General features: G+C 35.1%; 1 protein-coding gene across 2 annotated transcripts in view; it reads right to left on the bottom strand.

Annotated features, from left to right (window-relative positions):
• Positions 1-775: 775 nt before the first annotated feature.
• The window catches only part of LOC129259223 (transmembrane protein 181-like), a 37,875-nt gene continuing 15,568 nt past the window's right edge, over positions 776-23,082 (bottom strand). The window contains exons 4-16 of one of the 2 annotated variants that reach the window (XM_064098739.1): positions 20,354-20,444; positions 19,389-19,510; positions 17,819-17,935; positions 16,050-16,130; positions 14,064-14,163; positions 13,163-13,290; positions 12,077-12,226; positions 10,514-10,616; positions 9,466-9,517; positions 8,576-8,658; positions 7,822-7,911; positions 4,363-4,429; positions 776-3,045 (exon numbers count right to left, since the gene is read on the bottom strand). In XM_064098739.1, the coding sequence (XP_063954809.1) occupies positions 2,973-3,045; positions 4,363-4,429; positions 7,822-7,911; positions 8,576-8,658; positions 9,466-9,517; positions 10,514-10,616; positions 12,077-12,226; positions 13,163-13,290; positions 14,064-14,163; positions 16,050-16,130; positions 17,819-17,935; positions 19,389-19,510; positions 20,354-20,444 (1,257 nt within the window). In that variant the 3' untranslated portion in view covers positions 776-2,972. Of the gene's footprint in view, positions 3,046-4,358; positions 4,430-7,821; positions 7,912-8,575; positions 8,659-9,465; positions 9,518-10,513; positions 10,617-12,076; positions 12,227-13,162; positions 13,291-14,063; positions 14,164-16,049; positions 16,131-17,818; positions 17,936-19,388; positions 19,511-20,353; positions 20,445-23,082 lie in introns of those variants that run through there. The other variant, XM_064098740.1, reaches the window with a different exon arrangement.

Below are 23,082 nucleotides of genomic sequence, written 5' to 3'. Positions count from 1 at the left end.
GCTGTAAATTTCAAAGTGTGAGGCTCTTAAAGTGTTATGTCTGTTCCGTGGACCACCCCTTAGTATAAGATTTTTCTTCAGTCTGTCCATATTTTACATGCTTAACAAAGGCAAGTACAAGTATATACTTCAATTTCCAACAATTATTTCGGAACTAAATTGGCAAGGTAATTACATCAGAGCTTTTCTTGGAGGTTAGAGGCCTGTACTAAATACCAAAACAGGAAGTTAAAAGAGCTCAAATAAAAATAATTTGGCCATCAGCTTGAGTAAATTCATATATATATGAAACTGTAAAAAGCTTTCATTTTGGAGATTTAAGAATCAAAATATGAGTAAAAATGCAAATAAAAAGAAATATATAATATCCATCCCACTGTTATATAATTCAGTGTGCATTGGCAACCACAAATAATATTGTAATACACATATCATCTTCCCTATACACAATGACAAGTGGAAGACTATTACTACAACACTTTTCTGCTCTACTTTTTTTAAAGTAAGGCAACATCACGTTCCTAAACCCATCAACATAAGTCCTGCATCGTGCACACAAAGCTGCAAACCTTATGCAACAAAAAAAAAAAAAAAAAGGGGGATCATAATGGCAAAAAGAGAGGAATATCCCAAAAATAGGGAATTTCGAAACACACCCCTTTGGGAATGACAAACTGTGTTCAGTGATTCTCACGACTGTATTTTGAAATATTGACCCACAAATGACATTTACATTTGGTATCTAAAAAGACTACTACACTCATCCAATTACTTTAAATTGTGTAAGTTTTATGAAAACGGGCAATTTTTTTTATAGAGAATTGTATTTTAATGGATATAAAACGTAATGCCGTAATTTGGTTCCCAAAACGGTAATAATTAGGGCAAAAACGCAATGGTTGGCAGCTCTGTGCACATGCTGTAGGAAAATAGAGCATTTAAAGAAAACCAAAACCCAAGAAGAGAAGCAATCTTATTAGAAAGAGTAAAATGAGAGGAAAAATTTAAAACAAGTTTCATCAAAATCGGTTATGAAATAAGCAAGTTGTCAACGTTTAAAAAGTCTTGTTGTATTTTCGGTGGGGATCCTCACAGTGTCAAACGTGCTTCAAAATGGCTGATTTTGTGGACAACTCTCAATTTGTTTTGTCCACAAATTTTCAGATTTTCCCCTTTATTTTATATATTTCACTTTATCTCCTCCGGACCTTGACATATGTGGTGTGAATTATATTTTCCCATGACATTTGTTGTGCTCAGAAGGAGGCAAGATGCAATTTGAAAGATAATGAGGAAAATCTGAAAATTTGTGTACAATACAAATGGAGAGTTGTCCACAAAATCAGCCATTTTGTAGCAGATTTGCCAATTTGAGGATCCCCATAGAAAGTTCAACAAGTTTTCAAACTTCCATAACTCGCTTATTCTATAACCGATTTTGATAAAACAAATTTTAGATTGCTCCTCGCAATTTACTCTTTCCAATAAGATTGCTTCCCTTCTTGAGTTTTGGTTTCCTTTAATAGCCTTGACCTCTGTAAGATATGAGCAAGTATATACATGTACCCCGCATGTCCATCCCAACTGGTACGATCAATGTACAATTATCGCAGCCTCCTTATACAGCGCTCCTAACATAGGTCAAATAATGCCATCTACAATAGCTATGGGCTCTTGTTTTCTAAAATTGTCCAAACTGCACACATGTACAAATCTTACAGAGAATTTCAGTGGGAACCTGTGACATATTTCGATAAATTATAGTCACAGCCTGTCTTCCTACATGGGACCACTCTTTTTTTTAACATTTTGGTCCAATGTTTGAAATATGTAGGGTAAGTTTGCAGAAAAGTCCCCCTACCCAAATCTCTCCAATAAAAAATATACTTTGTGAAAACAATTAATGAATACAATCAAGAATACAAGGAAGCTAAAAACCCAATTGTATTTTTTGTATTACACTATTAGGTATTTAAATCATTCCTAGATTTATCAATCAACTGCAATATGCATAACTGATATTGAAAGGGGGTAGATCAAATATTTGGATGCCAGTTTTTTAGACTAAAAATAAATTTAAAGTGTGTACAATATGAATTACCAATTTTTTTTTTAGAAGAATGCATCGCATCCTAGGAAAGCATCTCTTAAAAAATATTCACAAATGAAAAAAAAAGCTAAAAACAGAGCAAAACCGCATGCATGTAAAAAAAAGATCATATCTGTGTTATGCTATCTACGTACTTGTTTAAAGGGACATATCAAACATCTGGATGGCATCTTTTTATTCAAAATAATACACACATATACAAAAAATCACAAATTTGAAAACAAAAAAAAATCAAAAAGATTAAAAATAGAGCAGGATTACAGTTACCATGAGGCAAATTGTGACCAACTAATGCTTATTTGCTGTTTCATTTTAAGAGTCATATGAAGTACTAAATTTTGATATTTTTTTAAGAAGGAAAAAACAAAACAAAAGCAAAATCCCCCCCCCCCCCCGAAAACGAAGCAACTTTGCAAGTGACAGATAGCAAACCACTTTTGAAAATTGATTCGAGTTTTGGAGTGTAAAACCACATCAAAATCCGAATCATGTACTTTTCTACATGACTCTTCTATCAGCCCTCCCCCTCCCCACACAAAACTCAACACACATGGAATACCAACGGAACAAAGAACGTTGAAAAATTGAGCAAGTTTCCATATGCAACGCCAGATCAAAACCTGAATCATGTACCGACTATCTGGTTTAAAGGGACAAATCAAGTTTTTGTAAGACATTTTGATCAACCAAGGAAAAAAAACACACTAAGATAAAAAATAAATAAATAAAATGTGGAAAATTAAGCAAGTTTACATGTGAGGAGACAGATCATGACCCACTTGTGCATCTAATCTACTGTCTTGTTGAAAGGGACGAATCAAATCTTTGGATGGCATCGCTTCATGGTCGGGAAGAACCTCTTTCACTCCTCCTCGTTAGCCATGTGTCTGTTGTTTCCCGTCAGTGACGTGTGTACACCATCTTCACTGTCACTCCTGAAAGGAATTGAAAGAAATTTGATTGGTATAATCCTAACTATCCAATTTAACTGATACTATAAAAATAAAGGCAGCACTCTTTATGTTTCGATATATGAATAACATGTTACCAGCTATATTCAATGATTATTTTCTTACGGTTGATAAAAAACAGTGTTAATACAAGACAGAGAAAGAATATATTTGTGCCATATTCACGCTTAAAACCAAGACAGACAAACTCTATTAAATACAAAGGGGCTCAATTTTGGAAAAGTCTTGACCCACAACTTAAAAGAATGACCACCGTTACCTCATTTAAAGCTAAAATTAAACAGCATCTTCTTGCCACTTACAAGTGATTCCTTTAAATTGAACCAAAACTAAACAAACAGTTATATGATATATTTTGTTTTGTCATGTATTGTAAATATTGTAACTTGTTTCATGTATTATTTCAATTGCTATTTCCTATGTATTTTAATCCTATTGTAATTTATTTGCTGTCTTTGTATCACTGTTATTTATCTGTCATGGATCCCCCTGCTTTTCAAGCCTCTGGCTTTCCTAGGGTGTTTGATCCTCACATTTTACAATGTATATATCTACTCATGTGATTTTTACCTAATAAATAAATTGAATTGAATTAAAAATCTCGGGGGGGGGGGGGGGAGGGCCTCCCTGCTCCTAAACACTTTATGCAATGAATCTGTAACACGAACAAATCATGGTGCAACATTCCCTGACTGTTGAAACATGGTATACATGTATATCAATTTCTTTAATAAACATCTGACAAGAATGCTAAAAGGTCTCTAGACTAGAATTCGGTCTGTAAGTTATATTTAAAGATTAACAGCCAAACAATGATTTCATGCATTGATAAGCATAATTAATCAGTTAAAAATAAAATGTGATTAATTTTGATACATTGAACTATCCAACTTTTCGAAGCCATAATACACAGTGTGTATGTACTAGAACATTTCTTTCAGAAATACAGGGTATATTATAAATTCCATGTGCTTTTGCAACATGAAAAATAAATGAGAATGGCGAGTTTTCCTTCAGCAAGATATTTCCCCCCATTGTGCTGCACTCAACCCAGGTGAGGTGAATGGGTACCCAGCAGGATTAATTCCTTGAAATGCACTGAGCGCTGGAAGGCAGCTTGAGCTAAAAGCTGGGTAATAATAGTAATAATGCCATGCGGAATAGATTATTTCTAGATAGATGGCGCAATATAAATGCCTATTATGATTACTTCCATTGATTTTTTTTTTCTGATGGAAATGAAAATAAATGAATTTTGAATGGATGGTGTCAGTTACTTACCCATAGATAAGTTCATCCTCTGATTCGTTCAGCATGGAGAATGTTGGATTGTCCTTGAAGTATGTGTCTAAAAGAACCAATGATATTATACCATTAACAATCATCCTGAATAGGTAAACACAATGGCCAGACCTGCTAACCTCTGGGAATGAAAAAGTGTATTCTGTGATAAATAAAGTGTATTTTTCCCCCAAAAAGTGTATTTCATAATAAAATGCGTGGCGCACTCGCTCATCGCGGCGCTCAAGCTGCATGCAAGCTAAAATGCGCACTGCTCTTGCAGATGAAAAAAAAAAAAAACATTTAAACATGTGTATATCTCACCCTGGTTTTAACAAAATGATTGCATTACGTCTTACCCCCGTTTGGGAACGGACCGCAGTTCGGATTGCAAACTGCGGTATTTCACCCCATTTTGCGTTTGAAAATCTAAAACATCATTTCCAGGCCCTGGGGGTCGTTTCATAAAGCTGTTCGTAAGTTAAGAGCGACTTTAACAACGACTGGTGATCATCGCCAATTGTACCATTTACCGCAAGACATGATCACCAGTCGCTCTTAACTTACGAACAGCTTTATGAAACACCCGCCTGATCAACCCCGCTTGGCCAGGTAGCCCACAGGCCAGATTATGAGCGTTGAGCCAAGGACGAAATGATAAACGACAGCTGTGCTATTACATAAGTCTTCTCTGCCTGTAGAAGGACCTTCGGAATTAAATTATTGTATTCGATATTTAATCACGTTTTCAAAGGCATATTGTTTTCAGAAATTCAATGCTAGCCCATTTTCAATTTCGAACAAAGAAAATCAACCTCGAAATAAGGAAAGTAAGTGAATAAAAAATGGCGACATGTTTTCCCGGACCGCACTCGGGCTGTTGTGTTATCTTCGGACCGAGGTCAAGAAACAGGTGTTTTGATACTTAAATTGCATGCCTGGGGCAGTAGGGTTTTCGTACTTGGAGAAGAGGGGTATAGTGTTATCAAACGGAGCTCTTTCGTCATGGAAAAAAAAAAACAAGTTGCCTACATTGATCAAATAACCATATTTGCGTAAGTTTTATGAAATAGAGACATATAGAGATGATTTTTCTCAATAAATTACGATTTTGTAAAAAAAAAAAAAAGGACTGCCGTATTTTGGTTGCAAAAACGTACAAAATACGCCAAAAACGTACTGGTTGGCAGGTCTGTAGCCCGTATTCTGAAGTCAGGTTTAACTTAGACCTAACTCCGTACTAAAATTATGGGTAGCCAAGAAATAAAAAATCAAGTTTATATTTTATATTTCTCATGTTTAATATTTTGTTTCCTTTTGCTTTCGTAATGAAGAAAATACTCCAGTTATCATTCCCAGACAATTACATGTATGAACAATTTGGGTGTCATATGAGTTAATAAATTGAATGTTTACCGTTAGGGATTTGTGCCCCGATTGGCTCTCCATAATTAAACCACAACTTTAAACCAGGGTTTAATTCAAACCCGACTTCAGAATAATTCATTTTTTTTATATTTATCTATTTATATTTTCCACAATCTGATAAAAACACAGGTACAATAGCATTAAAAAAAAATCAAAAATACATTCAAAAATACATTCAAACATGAATACAAAAGGGTACATTATAAATAGAGTAAATAACAGAAAGTGGTGGGATTAACACTAGGCCTCAAGACCTTTCAAAGGTCAATCTTTGTAACACAAAAAATCTACCAAAACGAAACTAAAGGGGGGGAGGGGGAGGAAGGAACGGATAAGGCAAATTAATATGAGTTCAGAAGAAAATTTCTGAATGTTCCTTTAAAAGTCGAAAGACTTTGGCAAGATTTCAGGCTACTAGGAAGGCTATTCCATATACTCGGTCCTGAATATGTAATGGTTGATGAAGAAAAATTGTATTTGTAATTTGGTACATACAAGTTATCGTTCTTTCGTATATCATAAACATATTTTTTCTTAATAAAACAATTACCTGGAAAGTTTGGCAAGGAGTTATGGACATATTTATACATAAATATACATGTAGAAAATTTGTGAATATCATAGATATTCAATAATTTTTTTTCTTTAAACAAAGGATTGGAGTGAGTGTAGGGCTTAGAGTTTGTAATTATCCGTATTGCATGCTTTTGAAGAACATAAATTTGATTTAAAAGATACTTTGCACAATTTCCCCATACAATGTTGCAATAAATAATAATCAGAATAATAATACTAAGTATTTCTAATGTGAACTTTCTGATAATCATCACTCAAGGTGCTACATATAAAGTGCATCCTACAAAAAGGAAACCCGTTTTCACAAAAATACTATAAATTTGATGCTTATGGTAAGAGCGGAATCCAGTCTTTAACATGACACCAAAATCCTAGCAAACCATTCACGCTTGATACTGCAGATTAAAAGCAATCAATATTGATGCATATCGGAAACGAATTGCACGGAAATTCACATGAATCTTAATACTCCACTCTCAGGGATCAGTGAGAGAAACTTGACAAAAAATACAAAAGAAATGCTAATGAGCCAATCGTCGAGTAGGCACGGTCATCGTATCACGAACCAATCTTGTCCAATTTTTATGCGCAACCAGATTCTGACATTAAAATTTCAAATTTGTCTTGCTCATTATTACGTGAAGTGTTCGTCTCATATTAGCTATCAAACTATAGAGGAATAATTGAATTGTATGGTGTAAATGAAATATCATAACTCATTTGGCTTTGAAGAAAAAGAGACACTGGAATCCCAATTTCCTTTTTTTCTGGGATGCATTGTACAATAAACATAAACAAGAATAGAATGATGATTTTTCAGTCACGGTTAACTTGAATTGTCTTCACTAATTTGATTTTTTTTCTTTCCTGGGTGTTTCTGTATCCATACGAATATCAAATACAACACAAATCAAAGTGCAAGAATCTTCTACATTACGTGACATGCCATCCCAAAACCAACAATATGTCAACCAAAGTGAATATTGAGATATTTATTGAGCTTGAGAATTCATTCCCTAAGCTTTAAACTGATAGATAATACCGGTATGTTAAAATTGACCAACAAGAACCACGACAAGTACTTGATTGAATGCAGAGGAAATTTAGCAAGAGCTTAACAAATAAGGAGAAAACAAGGTTTGAAGTTCAGGGTTCACTCAAGCATGAGATGTGCATACTGTGTAATCTCAGTGAAACTTCCAAGCAGTCTGAAAAAGTAGTGTCCAAGAAACTCTTGTATATTTTCTTTTATTCAAAATGACTTCAAAATTCCACAGAAGAAGAATTGCTCTCTCAGACGAGCTTTTTTTTAATTTTTGGAGACTAAATTACTGTTTTGGCCATTTACGGACTTATTGGTAGTTTTGGGTTGGTAGATCGCATATATAATGGTAACCTACATGTACGTCTGTAAGGGCCAAAAATGCAACAATTAAGAAAAGAGAATGATGTTACCTTTATGAGCATTCTTTGAGGGAGAATAGACAAATGCCATGGTGAAGAGATAGCAGTTGAGAAGGCTGTAGAAGGCCAGGAACTCAGCACGTAAAGAAATGAAGTCAAGGAAACAAAAAAATTTGCACAGAGAGCAGTTTTCGTTGCTCCTTCGTTGCTCCTAAAGATTTGATTATTATTTTTATTTTTTTAGACAACTGAAGGTTTTATGTATCATTTATAAAGCGTTTTATACAATAAATGGCAAGTGCCACAAACTATTACCCCTGCTTTAGCACGGCTACTCTGATTGAGCACTAAAGCATTCAAGAAATTCCTTCCTACATTTACTACACCTGACTGGAGAGTGGCACATGTAGATTTATGCCTTGCCAAAGGACGCGGGTGGTGATGTGGGATTCAAACCCCTGACCTTGTGGTTCAAAGTCCAGAGACTTATCCACTGAGCCACAACACTTGTGCGCTCTGAAATACCCCTTCAATTGAAGAGGCCTCTAACACTGGGGTGCAAAAATATAGCATTTGTTGTCTGATATTTTTGCATTATATAATGGTAATAATTAGTTGGGTCCTTTATTCTCTCTTTGTAACTCTCATCCTCTTCTTTTCATAATCTCAAAATAAAAAGTTGAAAAAGCCTTTCAGTATTGAGCCTGAAAAGTGTCATCCCTATAAATGAAATGCCAACCGCAATTTCATGAAAAAAAAAAAAAATGAAGAAAAATTTTTAAGAAAAAAGTTATGGAAAGGATATAGTTTTTGTAGTACGTCGAGAGCTCTGTCACAAAGTTTTCATTTAAAATGTTGACTCCATATCGCATGATGGTGATTGTTATCCTGTAACGTAAATGCAAATAAAACATTATATATATGAGAGAGCGAGTTAGCTCAGTCTGTAAGATCAAATTTCCTGGATTCGAGTCCAGCCCTAGGTGGATGACTGAAGCCAGCTTTGCGTATAAACGTTCCCTTCCCTATTCCATAGATGAAGGCTACTTTACAGTGGAAAACACTGTCCCTGTAATACATGTAGCATGTTAAATAGAGTCAATTCACCACCTTTGAATGTTAAGCACCCAGTGGTAGGGGGGAAACCCCAGTGTAGAGGTCCATCTGCAATCATCCAATCAGTTATATCGGGAAGAGACCTGCAGGTGATAGTAATTCAGTTCGCTTTTCACCTCCCAGGCACAGGTGACGTCAAAAAATAACACAATGATAATTGCTGGCATCATTTGTGTCATATACATGTCTAATTTTGGGCAAAATAATTAATCAAAGGATTTTCTGCATTCAACTGATGTCTGGACACAACTCAAAAAATTTTGGTATTTGTCAGTGATAAGAAGCATGAATTTTAGGACTATTCGATTTTTAGGATCTCATTTGAGCAAGCGCTTAATAGTAATGCACAAGCTTTTCTAGAGGGTTGGTGCTGTGGCTAAGAAAAACAAAAATCAGCCAAACACAAAAAATATTTATAAACATCATTCCATAGTTGAGAATTAGGTTTTACCCAAAATAAGAGAGCAAGCATATTATGGGGACGCAATATACATTAACATCAACACTAGCGACACCAAACTCCATAATTCTACCCCCCCCCTTCCCATCCAACTGGGGGAAAAATAACTTTCTACTTACGTCGATACAACTACCACCAGCATAAGCATCGTCATGACCTTTAACCTCAGATCTAGAAGAAAATAAATGACATAATCATTATTTCCAGTGGAACAACAGCAGTTATTTTTTTGTTCAAATACATATCTCAACTTAAAAAAGAGTGTACCATATTACCACATACATGTAGGCCCGTATTCTGAAGTCAGGTTTAACTTGAATAGACCATGGTCTAACTCTGTGCTAAAATTATGGGAAGCCAAAAGTTTCAAAATTTTTTATTAAGTTGTATGTTTCTAATGTTTACTGTGCTCTTTCCTGATTCATTGATGGTGAGACAATCATCTATTTATATTTCCTAGACAATGATGAATGATTTGAGAGCCAAATGAGCTGAAATATGATATCCCTACTGTTAGTGATTTATGTAACAATTGGCTATCATTACTTAAACCACAACTTTAAACCTGAGTTTAAGTTAAACCTGACTTCAGAATACGGGCCATAGTGATAAAACATTAAAAATGTACACTAATTGTGAAACTTTGTGTTATGGGCCCCATGAGATGTTTATATAAAAAGAGTTTCTTGGTTCAAAAAGTTTTCTTGTTACAAAAACAAATAGTTTACTTAAACATCAAAGACATACATTTATGGAAAGAAGTATCTTTTATGAGGGTTACTTTTAAAATGGTCAAGAGTTTTAATAATATACATTGAAGAAGTGACTATTTTAGAACCAGGCAATAGCTCTTTCAATGTATGACATGCAAGGCGATAATTTTGCTATAGTACCGGAGCAATAGTTTTCTATAACACCGATGCATAGTTTCTCATGTCTGGCAATGAGCAAAGTTCCATGAAGACCCTTTATAAGAATGACCTCATTCAAGACATGATATGAATACAGAATGACTTCATTCAAGGGGTTCAAGAGCCAAGCTCAATGACCAGAAATAACCTATGACCTTGATTATGTGACCTACAATTCATTCCAATGGAAAGTGAGACAGGAAGCAATAGTTTACAAGAGCCAGTGGGGCAATGGCTGCACCGTCGGCGTACTTACTCATGTATGGAAGCGAGCGTAGTTCCGTGAAGGCTCTAATAACCAGGAAGAGCAGATAGAGAACATAAAACCCTCCAACAACCAGGAAGAAGATCACCATACCCTGCCAATGATAACAATACAGAATCTGATAATCTACAAATAATGAATGTTTATGAGTGCAATGGACAGAATACTTCATGAGGTGAAAGATGAAATAATGATCCATTCAACGAGGCGTAGTTGAATGGATCATTATTTCATCTTTCACCTCATGAAGTATTCTGTCCATTGCACGAATGAAAAAAATTCATTATTTGGTTTATATGACACCTTAAAATTGATTATTTTTGTAATATGAAATTTATGAATTTCGATGCAAAACATGTTCATGCAGTGCGATTTCGGTCTGTTGATTGTTACGTCATTACAACATGCGCACTGCTGGTGCCTGCAGCTGCAGTCTCGGTGCGCGCATGCAATGGACAAAATCGTATGGATCCAAAATTGCACGGTTGATGACGTCATTGCAAAAAGGGCTGAATGAACGATATCAAAGAACCAATCAAATGACAAGGATCTATCTAGGTGTCATATAAAGCATTATATTGCATAGGTTATGTAGATTCAAATCACTGATAGGTCAATATGCCATCACGTGACAATAGCTGCGAAGATCGCATTAGTAATATTCTAGGTTTTGACGTCACCTCAGTGAATATACATGTAACTGCGTTGTATTGTCAATTGCGGCGTTATATTCACTAAGTTGACGTCACTGGCTGCTTAGTTGCGTAACCAGTTAGTTTATAAGATGTACGCGCTAGTGTTAATGCGTCGATTGCATGAAGAACGCGCTTGATGTATTTTCCAAAATTTGTCTATTATGATGTAAATGGATCAGAGCTGCAGCAAGAATTTTGGGTTAATCTGAGAGCCAGATGATGAATGCAATCTCTGATGGCGAATCCACATAGACTTTATAATATAACAGATATTGCCTGGTCTATCTTTTTAATAAATAACATTTCAACTCCCCTCCGAAGCTATATTTTTCCCTCGGGAGAATATTTTCCCTCAGCACTGCGCGCTTCGGGCAAAATATAATCCCTTGGGAAAAATATAACTCCATAGAGGAAATGTTATATTCAAACTCTAGGTAGGCAATATCTGTATAATATCAGAGTTTAACAGAGTAGGATCCAAATTTCAAAATCATCTTGAAAATCCTTAATCTTATACCCCAGTTAAGTTTTGTTTAATGATACATGTATCTCAGAACTTCCAAATTGAATGACCACAAATAACCTTGGATCTTGATTACATGACACAGAATTCACACCAAATGAAGAATGACACTTGATTACCAATATTTCCAAGCTTGTGGTGGGTACCACTAGATTTTGACTTTTCTCACTTCCCACAATATTTTATTTCACTGAGTAAAATTGTAGTGATATATTGTCACTGTAAATAATTCGAAAGATAGCCAAATCATATTGGTTGGCACATCTTTAAATCTCATTGATACTTTAAAAGGCCTCCAAATGTAAAAAAAGTCATAAAATAGAAGCAAAGACTTACGATGAAGTCCCCTGAATCGACTTTGTAGTTGAAGGTCGGGTCGTAGAGACTGCAGTATAACTGCCATGAGGTTAGGACCAGTGTTGAAACCCACAGCACACCAACTATTAATAGCTTGATCAAGTAAAACTTGACCCATTTTCTATCGCTCTGAAAAGAACAAAGTAAAGCCCCCAAAATAATAATAGAATATTAGTAATGAACAATTGTTAAAATACTGTAAAAAATGATTACTATAGGTGCACTAGAGAAAGAAAAACAGGGAATAATTTTGTTGGTATTGCATCGCAATTTGCTCCACATTTTTGAAAGACTGCTATGCATAAAGTCTTGTGTATAGCATATTATTACATAGGACTGTACATTACTTAGTTGAGAGATTTTGCTATTTGCTATTCAAATTTGTAAAGCAAAATTATTCCCTGAAAAGCAAGCTCACTTTGTTAATAAAAAACATATATATATTTAACTATAAAAGTCAATTTCAATTTGGGGGTAGTCCCTACAGGAAATTCTATTCCAGTGCATTTGTTCTCCTTCACTGATAGTGGGCATTCAATTCTGCATGCTCAAAGATTCTCGCTATTTGACTGGTAAAAAAATGTGATGAAATGTACTTATCCATCAAGTATCACTTGCGGTGATGGAACTTTTTGTGTTTTGCTGATAGCTTCAGCCCCACAGGGTTGTAACACATCAATAATTTAGAGTATGCTCGAAATAAGAGGTCATTGGCACTCTTTGAAAAAATATAAATCAACATTTTTTTTAATGGAATAAACCAAAATAACAATGATGATAATACTAATTCAGTTATAAAAAAATAATTGCCTTTATATTTTACTTCCCCTCCCCCCAAAAGAAAAACAACAACAAAAAACAACCAAATAAACAATAAGAGGTCATGAGTGGCTGAAAATGTTATATTTACATGTACAACCCAAATGCTGCTTGTAACCCAAAAGTTTATATAATGCAAATGTGATGTTCTACCTGTCTGATTCTGTGATAAGCACATAACCAAAATAATACAACCCAAATGCTGTTTGTGACCCAAAGGTTTATAACGCAAATGTGATGTTTTACCTGTCTGATTCCGTGATAAGCACACAGCCAAAATAAGAGAAGTGCACATAGGAAAGTTGCTTGGAAAATGTCATCAAGTAGAATAGGTATCCAGCTGTTTACCAGTAACGTCAGAGGATAGATGGGATCTGGGATGGAGGAATCAAAATTAAAGAGAGATTATGATGTATTTTCATGGGGAATTTGACACCATATGGATATAACTCACGCAGAGTAAAACTGTTACTGTTGACCAGTAACGTCAGAGGGTAGATGGGATCTGGGATGGAGGAATCAAATTTAAAGAGAGATTATCATGTATTTTCATGGGGAATTTGACACCATATGGATACATGTATAACTCACGCAGAGTAAACTGTTACTGTTGACCAGTAACGTCAGAGGATAGATGGGATCTGGGATGGAGGAATCAAAATTAAAAGAGAGATTATCATGTATTTTCATGGGGAATTTGACACCATATGGACATAACTCACGCAGAGTAAAACTGTTACTGTTGACCAGTAACGTCAGAGGATAGATGGGATCTGGGATAGAGGAATCAAAATTAAAAGAGAGATTATCATGTATTTTCATGGGGAATTTGACACCATATGGATATACATGTACCTCACGCATAGTAGAACGACATTCTATGACCAGAAGACATAAGGCAATTTCCAACGGTATTGCATATTCATAATTTATATGTGCATTCCAATCCATTTCTAGTGAATCTCAAATCTCATTCCTATCTCATTTCCATTTGATTTCCATTCTCAATCAATACCATTCTAATTTCCATTTCCATAGATTGCCATTCAATCCCATTCTTATTTCTATATTCCAATCATATCATCCTTCTTCCAAGCATTCCCACTGCCAAATTTCCCTAAAAGTTTGAAAACATTTTAAAACTTACCATTATACAGGAGAAGGAGAGGTAATAAAACGGACAGCCACTTTTGTTCTATCGACCAGTCTCTCATGGAAAACTTTCTCAGTGAATGAGCAAACATACACTGAAAAAAAAGGAAAAATGGAACAATAATGGTGAGGATAGTCTGATACTTTTTAGATTAAGATTAAGATCCTTGCATTGGTTGCCTGTCAGGTCACCTATTAAGTTCAAGACCTTACTACTCTCTTTTCAGTGTTTTCGACAAATGGCTCCATCTTACAGTATCTGTCAGAGTTACTTGTAAAATACATGTAGGAACCTGTTCAAAATCTTAGATCACTTCATAAGGATTTATATAACGTACCTGTTGTTAAGACAAAGTTTTATGGCGAACGGGGGTTTGCGCATGCTCCGCCGGAACTCTGGAATAGTATCCCACACAATTTAAGGCAAGTTGATACAATTGGGCAATTGAAATCTGCATTGAAACCATATTTATTTAACTGAAAAGAATATTATTAAAGCATTACCAGCAGCTTTCCCTCATCTTTTTTTTTTCTTCCTAAAGCGCATTGAGACCTTTGTAAGGTGTAATGCGCTATACAAAAGCTGTTCTATTATTATCATCATATCATACTCTTGATTGATAATTAGCTTCTAATAATGATAATAATTATACATGTATATATGTAGCTCCTCATACTTGTATTTTCAATATTTTGAGAAAATGGCACTTTGAGATTATTGATATTACATGGCTGCTCATCTGTGATGTCACAAAACAAAAATTTTTAAGATTCATATTAAACTCTGCTATTCTTTTTCATCAAACCTTCATCAGTATTTTTATCAAAATTTTCTGCTTTTATGAAACCAAGCTATTGTTGAGGTGAACTTATCGTTCGAGATATAAACATTTTTGACTGAGAGAGGTGAATATTGAAGAAAGGGACATATATTTAAGGATACTGAGGTATCGTGGTCCAGTGGTCAAGTCCTGTGAATCACAGGGTCTTGGGTCCGATTCCAATCAAAACACAGATTTTCCTTTGGCAATAAATTCATCCACATTTGCTACTCTCACCCAGGTGCTAAATGGGTACCGGTAGGAAATAACCGTCAATGTGGTTGGTTTAAGCAAGTGTTTGCGTAGCAGGGTGCGAAAAGAAGCTATGAATCCAGTGACCTGGCATAAATTGTGAAGCGCTTTTCTTCGTAACTGAAGATTAAGAAATTAACTCTGTTGAATTACTATACCATATATTCATAACAATTTGAAACTTAATTGTTATATCTCGGCAGCCTATCACTTTTACATTCTTCTCTTACTTTCCTCTCTTCCTTATTCTTACATTTTTATTTTGTTTTCTTGGATGCAAAACCAGTTTAAAGGTGTTTCAACCAATCAAGCTTTTATTTAGCTTATGTTGCAACACCTTTGTATGTTCATTATTTACTGTGTTTCATATATATATTTATATATTATCTGTGTATTCTTTTACATTGTACATTGTGAACATGCATGAATAAATAAATAAATAAATAAATATAGGGCGATTCCATACGTGTCGTACGGGATATTTTGACAACAATTTCTAGTCTCTTAGCTGATCGCTTGAGCAATAGAAAATTATTTTCTGTCAATAATGAAGTTTTAGTAGGTAGTCATCTGAAAAACTGATTACCAACAAAAAATGTTGGATTATGGGTGAATTAAAGGTGAAAATGTTGTGTGTCATACGGGACTCAGAAATGTCCCGTACGACACGCAACATTTTCACCTCTAATTCATCCATGGACAACGTATTTTTATCGGTTGTCATTTTTTTCATATGACTTTCCAGTAGTACTTTATTATTACCACAAAACAAACTGAAGTTCTTTATTTGTTTGGACAGTAGGTTTAAAAATGTTGCGAAAATGGCTGATTTTTCTAGCATGGAATCGCCCTATATATAGATTGGTATTGCGCTATATAAAAGTCAATTATTATTATACTATACTTACTGTTATAATAAATGTGATAACCAGAAAAACAAATCTGAACCAGATCATCATATTGGAGAAGGCAGGATTATACGTTCGAAACTGAAATGAGAAGGATAAGGATTAGATCAGAGGAGATTATCTTTTAACGCCTTTTACTGCTTTTTGTGGTGTTAGTGAAGGATTCAAATAGATTTTACCTGCTAAGATCTTACAAAAGGTTAATCGCCATCCAATAAATTATCAAATCCAAAAGGTATGTCAGCCTAGAGAAGAAGGATTTTGGATGTTAGAAAATTTTAGAGTACCCGTAAGCACTGGGAAACATTTCACGAAGAAAATGGATGCCATTGATCATAACTTTGATACACATGTAAAAGTTGTTGAAATTTATAATTGTGGTACAAAAAACTGACTTTGGTTGGACGATCAGCCCTGGTGCGTGTTTCATAAAGCTCTTTGTAAGTTAAGAGCGCCTTTAAGAGTGACTGGTGAACCGTTCTTAAACGGTAAATTATCACAAATCACAATCACAAACATTTAATGGTGATATCATTTAGCACAAGAAAGGATCACCGGTCGAAACGGCTCCTGTTGCAAAGCAATACCATAATGGCAAAGTTTTGTGAAACAGGTCTCTGGTTAGGAAAAAAAGAAAAAGAATAAAATGGTAAAAAAACAGCATTGCACATCTTCATGAATCCATTTTTTCCTCAAAGCTAAATGAAAGTAGTTGCAGTAAAACACTGATTTCGTGATTAAGTCTGTAAAACCAAGGTTAAGTATTACTATATCATCGTGGATCTAGGTCTGGTACAGTTACATAAACTGAACTTTGTGAAATCATAAAATCTAAGCTGAAAAACGATCACACTGATGATCGCCAACACAGATATGCACACGTGGGACAGTGTATATTATTATTGCTGGAATAAAGACCCGACGGAAGTGCCCGAGTCCGCGCTTATTTTGCTTATTTCTCAGTTATTACACAATTTCTTCCAGAATCCTTTGGCACATATTTTTCATTCATACAAACCGACACTTGGGTGGTCATTATATTGGATTCTGTAAAAAGTCATTTTGAGATCGTTATCACAACTGGCATTTATCTTTAACAGCTTCCTCATTCAATCTAATACATTCATAAATCATATGATTTTGTGTTTGAAACTAAAACCATCTGCAAGATCAAACTACTCAATAAGGATCACCGGTCGTTCTCAAAGTCACTGTCACCTTATGAACTGCTTTGTGAAACAGCCTCCAGGGGCTGTTTCTTAAAGCTGCACATAAGTAGTTATGAATGACTTAATGCACGACTGGTGACCCTTTCTTATGCTAAATGCTACAACCCTATGAAGCTGAATAGCAATTAAGAACGTGTTCCAGTTGTGTGTAAATTCATGCATAATTTTAAAGAGCAGCTTGAACATTTTTATGAAACACCAGCCTGGGGCCCGTAACACAAAATTTTGCAATGATCGTAGAAAATGTTTCTACAAATGATTCCATTGTCTACAATGTACAATCAATCGTGAAAATCAAGTGTACGATCAATCGCTAACCCTTGTGTTACAGGACCTAGGACACGCTGTCCCGTAACACATAAGCTAGCCATATGCTTGATTTTTACGATCAATTGAACATTGCAGTTGATGCAATCGATCGTAGAAAAAAGTTCTACGACCACTGCCAAGCTCTGTGTTACGGGACGCATGGACATTGCTCTACTGACTCAACAATCGTGACCCGACAGCAAAGCGATTGATCGCCAAAAGGCCACTTACATAGAAATTGATTGCAGTAACATGGAGCTTTTCTAATCCCTGGAAAGTCACAGTGACGATGTAAGTGGAGTATTTCAAGGTTGTTAAATGGAGCAGCAGCAGCTCGGTGCAATAGCCCTGTTCAAGAGGGGGAATAAAGAGAGAAGGAATCCTACATCATAAATCCTCATTTCTTGTTGGTTAAGATTGTCAATGGAGGTAATGTACATTTCATCATGTTTTGATTTAATCTTGTTCATAGCTTTCATCTTAAGATGTACATGTATCTTAACAATCTTTGTACATGCATTTTCACAAATCCAATTCTACTTTTAATATATTTTTTGTAACACTTGCATCCCTCCTCATACAGGTCTCAGCTTCATCAAATGTTTACGGAGCTTAAAGGAAAACACGTCACGGCTGGATGTCAAACCCACATCCTTCTGATTGAAAGACGAGAGTCATAACCACTAGACCACAGCACTCCCACAGAGCAACGTTCTCCCAGCTTTTTTTCTGAGAGCCCCGCTTTTGATGGGGAACCCTCATTTGCTAGAAGGGTATTCAAGGCTTACTAAATAAGCCCCAATAATCAGAGGCTGCAACTCTCCTAATTGGGATGACTTTGCTAAAACTATAGAAGTACATGTATATGAAGAGTTAAGTTGCAAAAGGGCTTAGGTCCACTTTGGACCATTCTGAGAAAAACCATGTTTTTTATTCTCACTGCAATATTCTCATGAGAAACTGAATTGTCATGATGTACTACCCTATCATGTAAAAATAAAATTGGGTATAAAAGAAATCTACCTGTCTTCAAATTTTTTCTATAAATTCTTTTAAAAATTATCATTGTGGACCTAACCCCTTTTGCAAGTAAACTGAAATGAATCCAATCTATTTTTATTAAAAAAAGTGATTTTCTTTGCCACTTTTATTCACGTTTTCATGTAAATTTCAAATTTTGAGACAGAAAACAATACAATTTATGAACAATGGACCTAATCCCTTTTGACAAATGAGCTCTTCAGAAGAGTTTGTTTGCAAAAGGGGTTAGGTCCACTCCAAGAAAATCATTTTTTTTTAATTCTCCTATATTGCATATTCTTATGCGAAACTAAATTGTCAAGATTCCCTACCATGACAACATAAAATTGGGTATAAAAGAAATCTACCTTTATTCATATTTTTTTAAATATTCTTTTCCAAAAAAATTCAGTGTGGACCTAATCCCTTTTGCAACTAAACTAAAATGGACCTAACCCCTTTTGAAAAAAAAAGTGATTTTTCTTTGCCATTTTTGATCACTTTTAAATAGGAATTTTAACTTTTCTTTCGTATCATCTTATAGAGCCACTAAAAATCTATACATTGCGACCAAAAAATCAAATTTGATGAAAAATGGACCTAACCCCTTTTGCAAGAGAGCTCTTCATATGTAGGTGAGAAATAAAATTGCTATCACAATAGCGAAGTAAAGTCACATGTAATCAAGTAAGGTAGGAAAACCCATGATGAACCTTTGGGCAGTGAAAAATCAGTGTTTCCCCTTACAAGATAAATCGACTGGGTTGAATGATCTGCTTACCTTTTCACAGCTGAGTTTTCTTGTTCTGTTGTAGGGGGCGCTATTGAGTTTTTCTTGGCTGCTGTCCTGGGCTACGCCTCGGAGCATGATGCTTACATTGAATGGTTTCTGAAAGGTTTCCGCTGGAATGAGAAAATGATAATTGTATATCCAGTTTATGTTTTTCTTCTTTTTTATTTTTAGCATTTATTTGAAAAGTCAATCCTCTGATGACTCCTAACCCTGTAGCATCCTTATCTTTTTTGGTTTTCTTTTTATTTTCCTCCTCCTCATCCACTTTCCCTCTCTCCTATTTCCTTCTTCTTCTCCTCCTCTTCCTTTTCCTCCTCCTCCTTCTTCTCCTTTTTCTTCTTCTTCTTCTTCAAATTCTGTTTTTTTTCCCCTCATCTTCTTTTTGTTTTCTTACTTCTTTTTTTTCTCTGTCCTTCTTTCTCTCTTCCTTTTTTTCTCATTGTTCTTATTCTTCCTATTCTTCATCTTCTGTTCTCTTTCATCCCTTCTCCTTCTTCAAGATTCTTTTTGTCCTTCTTCTCCTCCTCCCCTCCTCCATCTCATTCTCCCCTTCCCTTCTCCTTCCACATCTTCCCATCATCCTCCTCTTTTCCCCATAGCCTCACACCCCCCCCCCCGAGAGTTTCATGAAAGGACATGTTAGATGTTTTATAATTATTAGTGTTTCTTAGCCAATCAAAATCAAGGAAAGTTGTCAGAACTGACTTTTCAGATTTTTTTTTTTTTTAATATTCCAATATTGTCGCTACATGTTGGAGCTAGGTTGGGCCATCTAATTTGCTCTCCAACATCAACATGAACACTTAAAATTGATATTTAAATGTGACATACATGTTCATGTATGTACTATACCTTGATTTATAATCTCCTACAACATTGAAATGCACCAAATCAAATATGCTCTCTACACCGACACCAACAATAACACTACACATTGATTTTAAAATGCTTACCTGACGTATCGTCAACTTCTATTGCTGTTGTAAGCCATAATGATTTATTGAACTTGTTCAGGATAGGTGACGTCAACTCAAAAGGACCATTCTGCCAAAACGAAGAGAAACAAGTCAAGAGTGAAATCATATATGGAAAGTATACATTCTGTTCAATATGAGGTTAAAGGATCTATCACCAAAATATTAAGGTAAAAAAATTCATAGACAAAATGAAAAAAAAGAGCAAAATGTAAACTAGCTGAAATGAAGAAAAAAAAAATTCATATTTGAAATGAGGTACACGTGTGTATTAGAATTCATAGCCGAAATGAGGTACAGTCATGTACAATGCATGTCAAAGTATTCATCACCGAAATAAAGCGAACAAAAAGAGAATTCAAAACCTGAGTGTGCCACAAAGTTTTAAAGGACAAGTCCACCCTCACAAAAAGTTGATTTGAAAAAAAGGAGAAAAATCCAACAGGCAAAATACTGAAAATTTCATCAAAATCGGATATAAAATACATAAGTTTCGCTTAATTTCACAAAACACTTATATGCACATCCTGCTCGGTGTGCAAATTGGCAGACTGATGACGTCACCCACTCACTATTTCTTTTGTATTTTATTATATGAAATATGAAATATTCTAATTTTCTCCTCCTTGTCAAGTGAAAATGTTTTATTTCTCCCTGAACATGTGCAATTACCATTATTTTAACAGTTTACGGTTAAGTTTAAGTTGGTCCTTATTGTCAAATCTGTAAAAATTGAAATATTGTATTATTCAAACAATAAAAAACAAAAGAAATAGTGAGTGATGGACATCATCGACTCTCATTTGCATATCGCTGAGTTGCGCATTGAACTGTTTTGTGAAAAATAAGCGAAACTTTAAAATGTCATAACTTTTTTATTTTACATCCGATTTCGATGAAATTTGCAGAGTTATGTTTGTTTGATTTTTCTCTATCGATTCAAATCAACAATTTTCTGGGGTGAACTTGACCTTTAAGCGTGACAAAAATGGCTTTCTTTTAAAACCTTCAAGGCACACACGGTCTACATATAAACATACTATAAACTCACTGATTAATGAACAAGCAGGAAAGCCAGACCTGCCAACCTCTGGGAATGAAAAATTGTATTCTGTGATAAAAAAAACTGTATTTTCCCCCAAAAAACTGTATTTCATAATAAAATGTGTGGCGCGCGCGCTCATTGCGGTGCTCAAGCTGCAGGCAAGCTTTCAAAAAAACATTGAAACATGTGTATATCTCACCCTGGTTTTAAAGTAGAACTATATTGAATATCGTAAAAATGGAGAATCATATATCAAATTAAAGGAGAAAATAAGGAGAACACGATGGTGTAAATCATTTATCATGGAGACCGATGGAACTCAGTTAATTGATAGTTTAAAGTTCTCTCTCTGAATGCTTCAAACACGCAGAATTACGTCCGCGAAATTGGGGATTTTTTATGACGTCACTTTCTGTACGAGAGGCGTGATTGGCTCTCCAACGTGAAGCTCCACTTGCATGCAAAACCTGTTGCGAGGGTACGTTTTCTCTGCATTGTCACTGAATACTTTGATCCCGAAATGAAAGAAAACCCAGAATTTTATCTAGATTTGGATTTTCAAGTTGATGATTATGAAGATGAAGAGAATGATGATGAAGTTTCTAGCTCTAGAAAAACAAAGTGACGTGGATAGAGGTATACATTAGGGGAATTACGCCGGTGATTATGAGTCGGACAATTCAACTTGCATGCCGATTCGCTACCAACACATGCAGCTGATAGCTGCACCGCGGGTCAAATCCATGAAAATTAATTCCATCACGACCACATCCAGACAGAGTCTCTTTCTTCTATCAACAACATAATGAGAATGAAAATAATGATATAACTGTACTTACAAACAAGTGAATATATCCGAACCTAGGCTGAAGGTAAATCAACTCAAGGAATAACAGCAGACGATATGCACCGACGATGAATTTCACGTGGCTGGGAGATTGTCACTCGTTCTGTTAGATAAAATTTCGATCTCATTATTTTGACTAAATTACGAAACTCGGAGAATTAGTATTCTACATAAAAATTAAGTAACACCTGGTACTATATTTTTTGAATTACGATAAAACCTTTTTGAAGCAAAGAAAATGAGGTGAATTAAAATTAGATATCATAAAAGATCATCCGCCTAGCTCGCATTCGATTGTAAACAATCAGCAAGGCGAGCACATAGAGTTGGATAAAGCTACGCTTTATCCAACTATTTGGGCGAGCAAGCCACTGAACTGAAAATACGTATTTTCAGTTCAGTGGAGCAAGCTGGCCATGTGCTTTTGATTGTTTGTTTACAATCGCATGCGGCTAAGTGGATGATCCTTTATATCTTATTTTAAGTTACCTCAATTTTTTTGCTTCAAAAATATTTTATCGTAATTCAAAAAATAGTACCAGGTGTTACTTAATTTTTATGTAGAATACTAATTCTCCGAGTTTCGTAATTTAGGCAAAATAATGAGATATACATTTTATCTAACAGAACGAGTGACAATCTATTCCAGCCACGTGAAATTCATCGTCGGTGCATATCGTCTGCTGCTATTCCTTGAGTTGATTTACCTTCAGCCTAGGTTCGGATATATTCACTTATTTGTAAGTACAGTTATTTTATTATTTTCCTTCTCATTATGTTGTTGATAGAGGAAAGAGACTCTGTCTGGATGTGGTC

The sequence above is a fragment of the Lytechinus pictus genome, chromosome 4 (assembly GCF_037042905.1).
Source record: "Lytechinus pictus isolate F3 Inbred chromosome 4, Lp3.0, whole genome shotgun sequence".
Lineage (NCBI taxonomy): Eukaryota > Metazoa > Echinodermata > Echinoidea > Temnopleuroida > Toxopneustidae > Lytechinus > Lytechinus pictus.
This window is presented reverse-complemented; position numbering and strand designations above follow the sequence as displayed.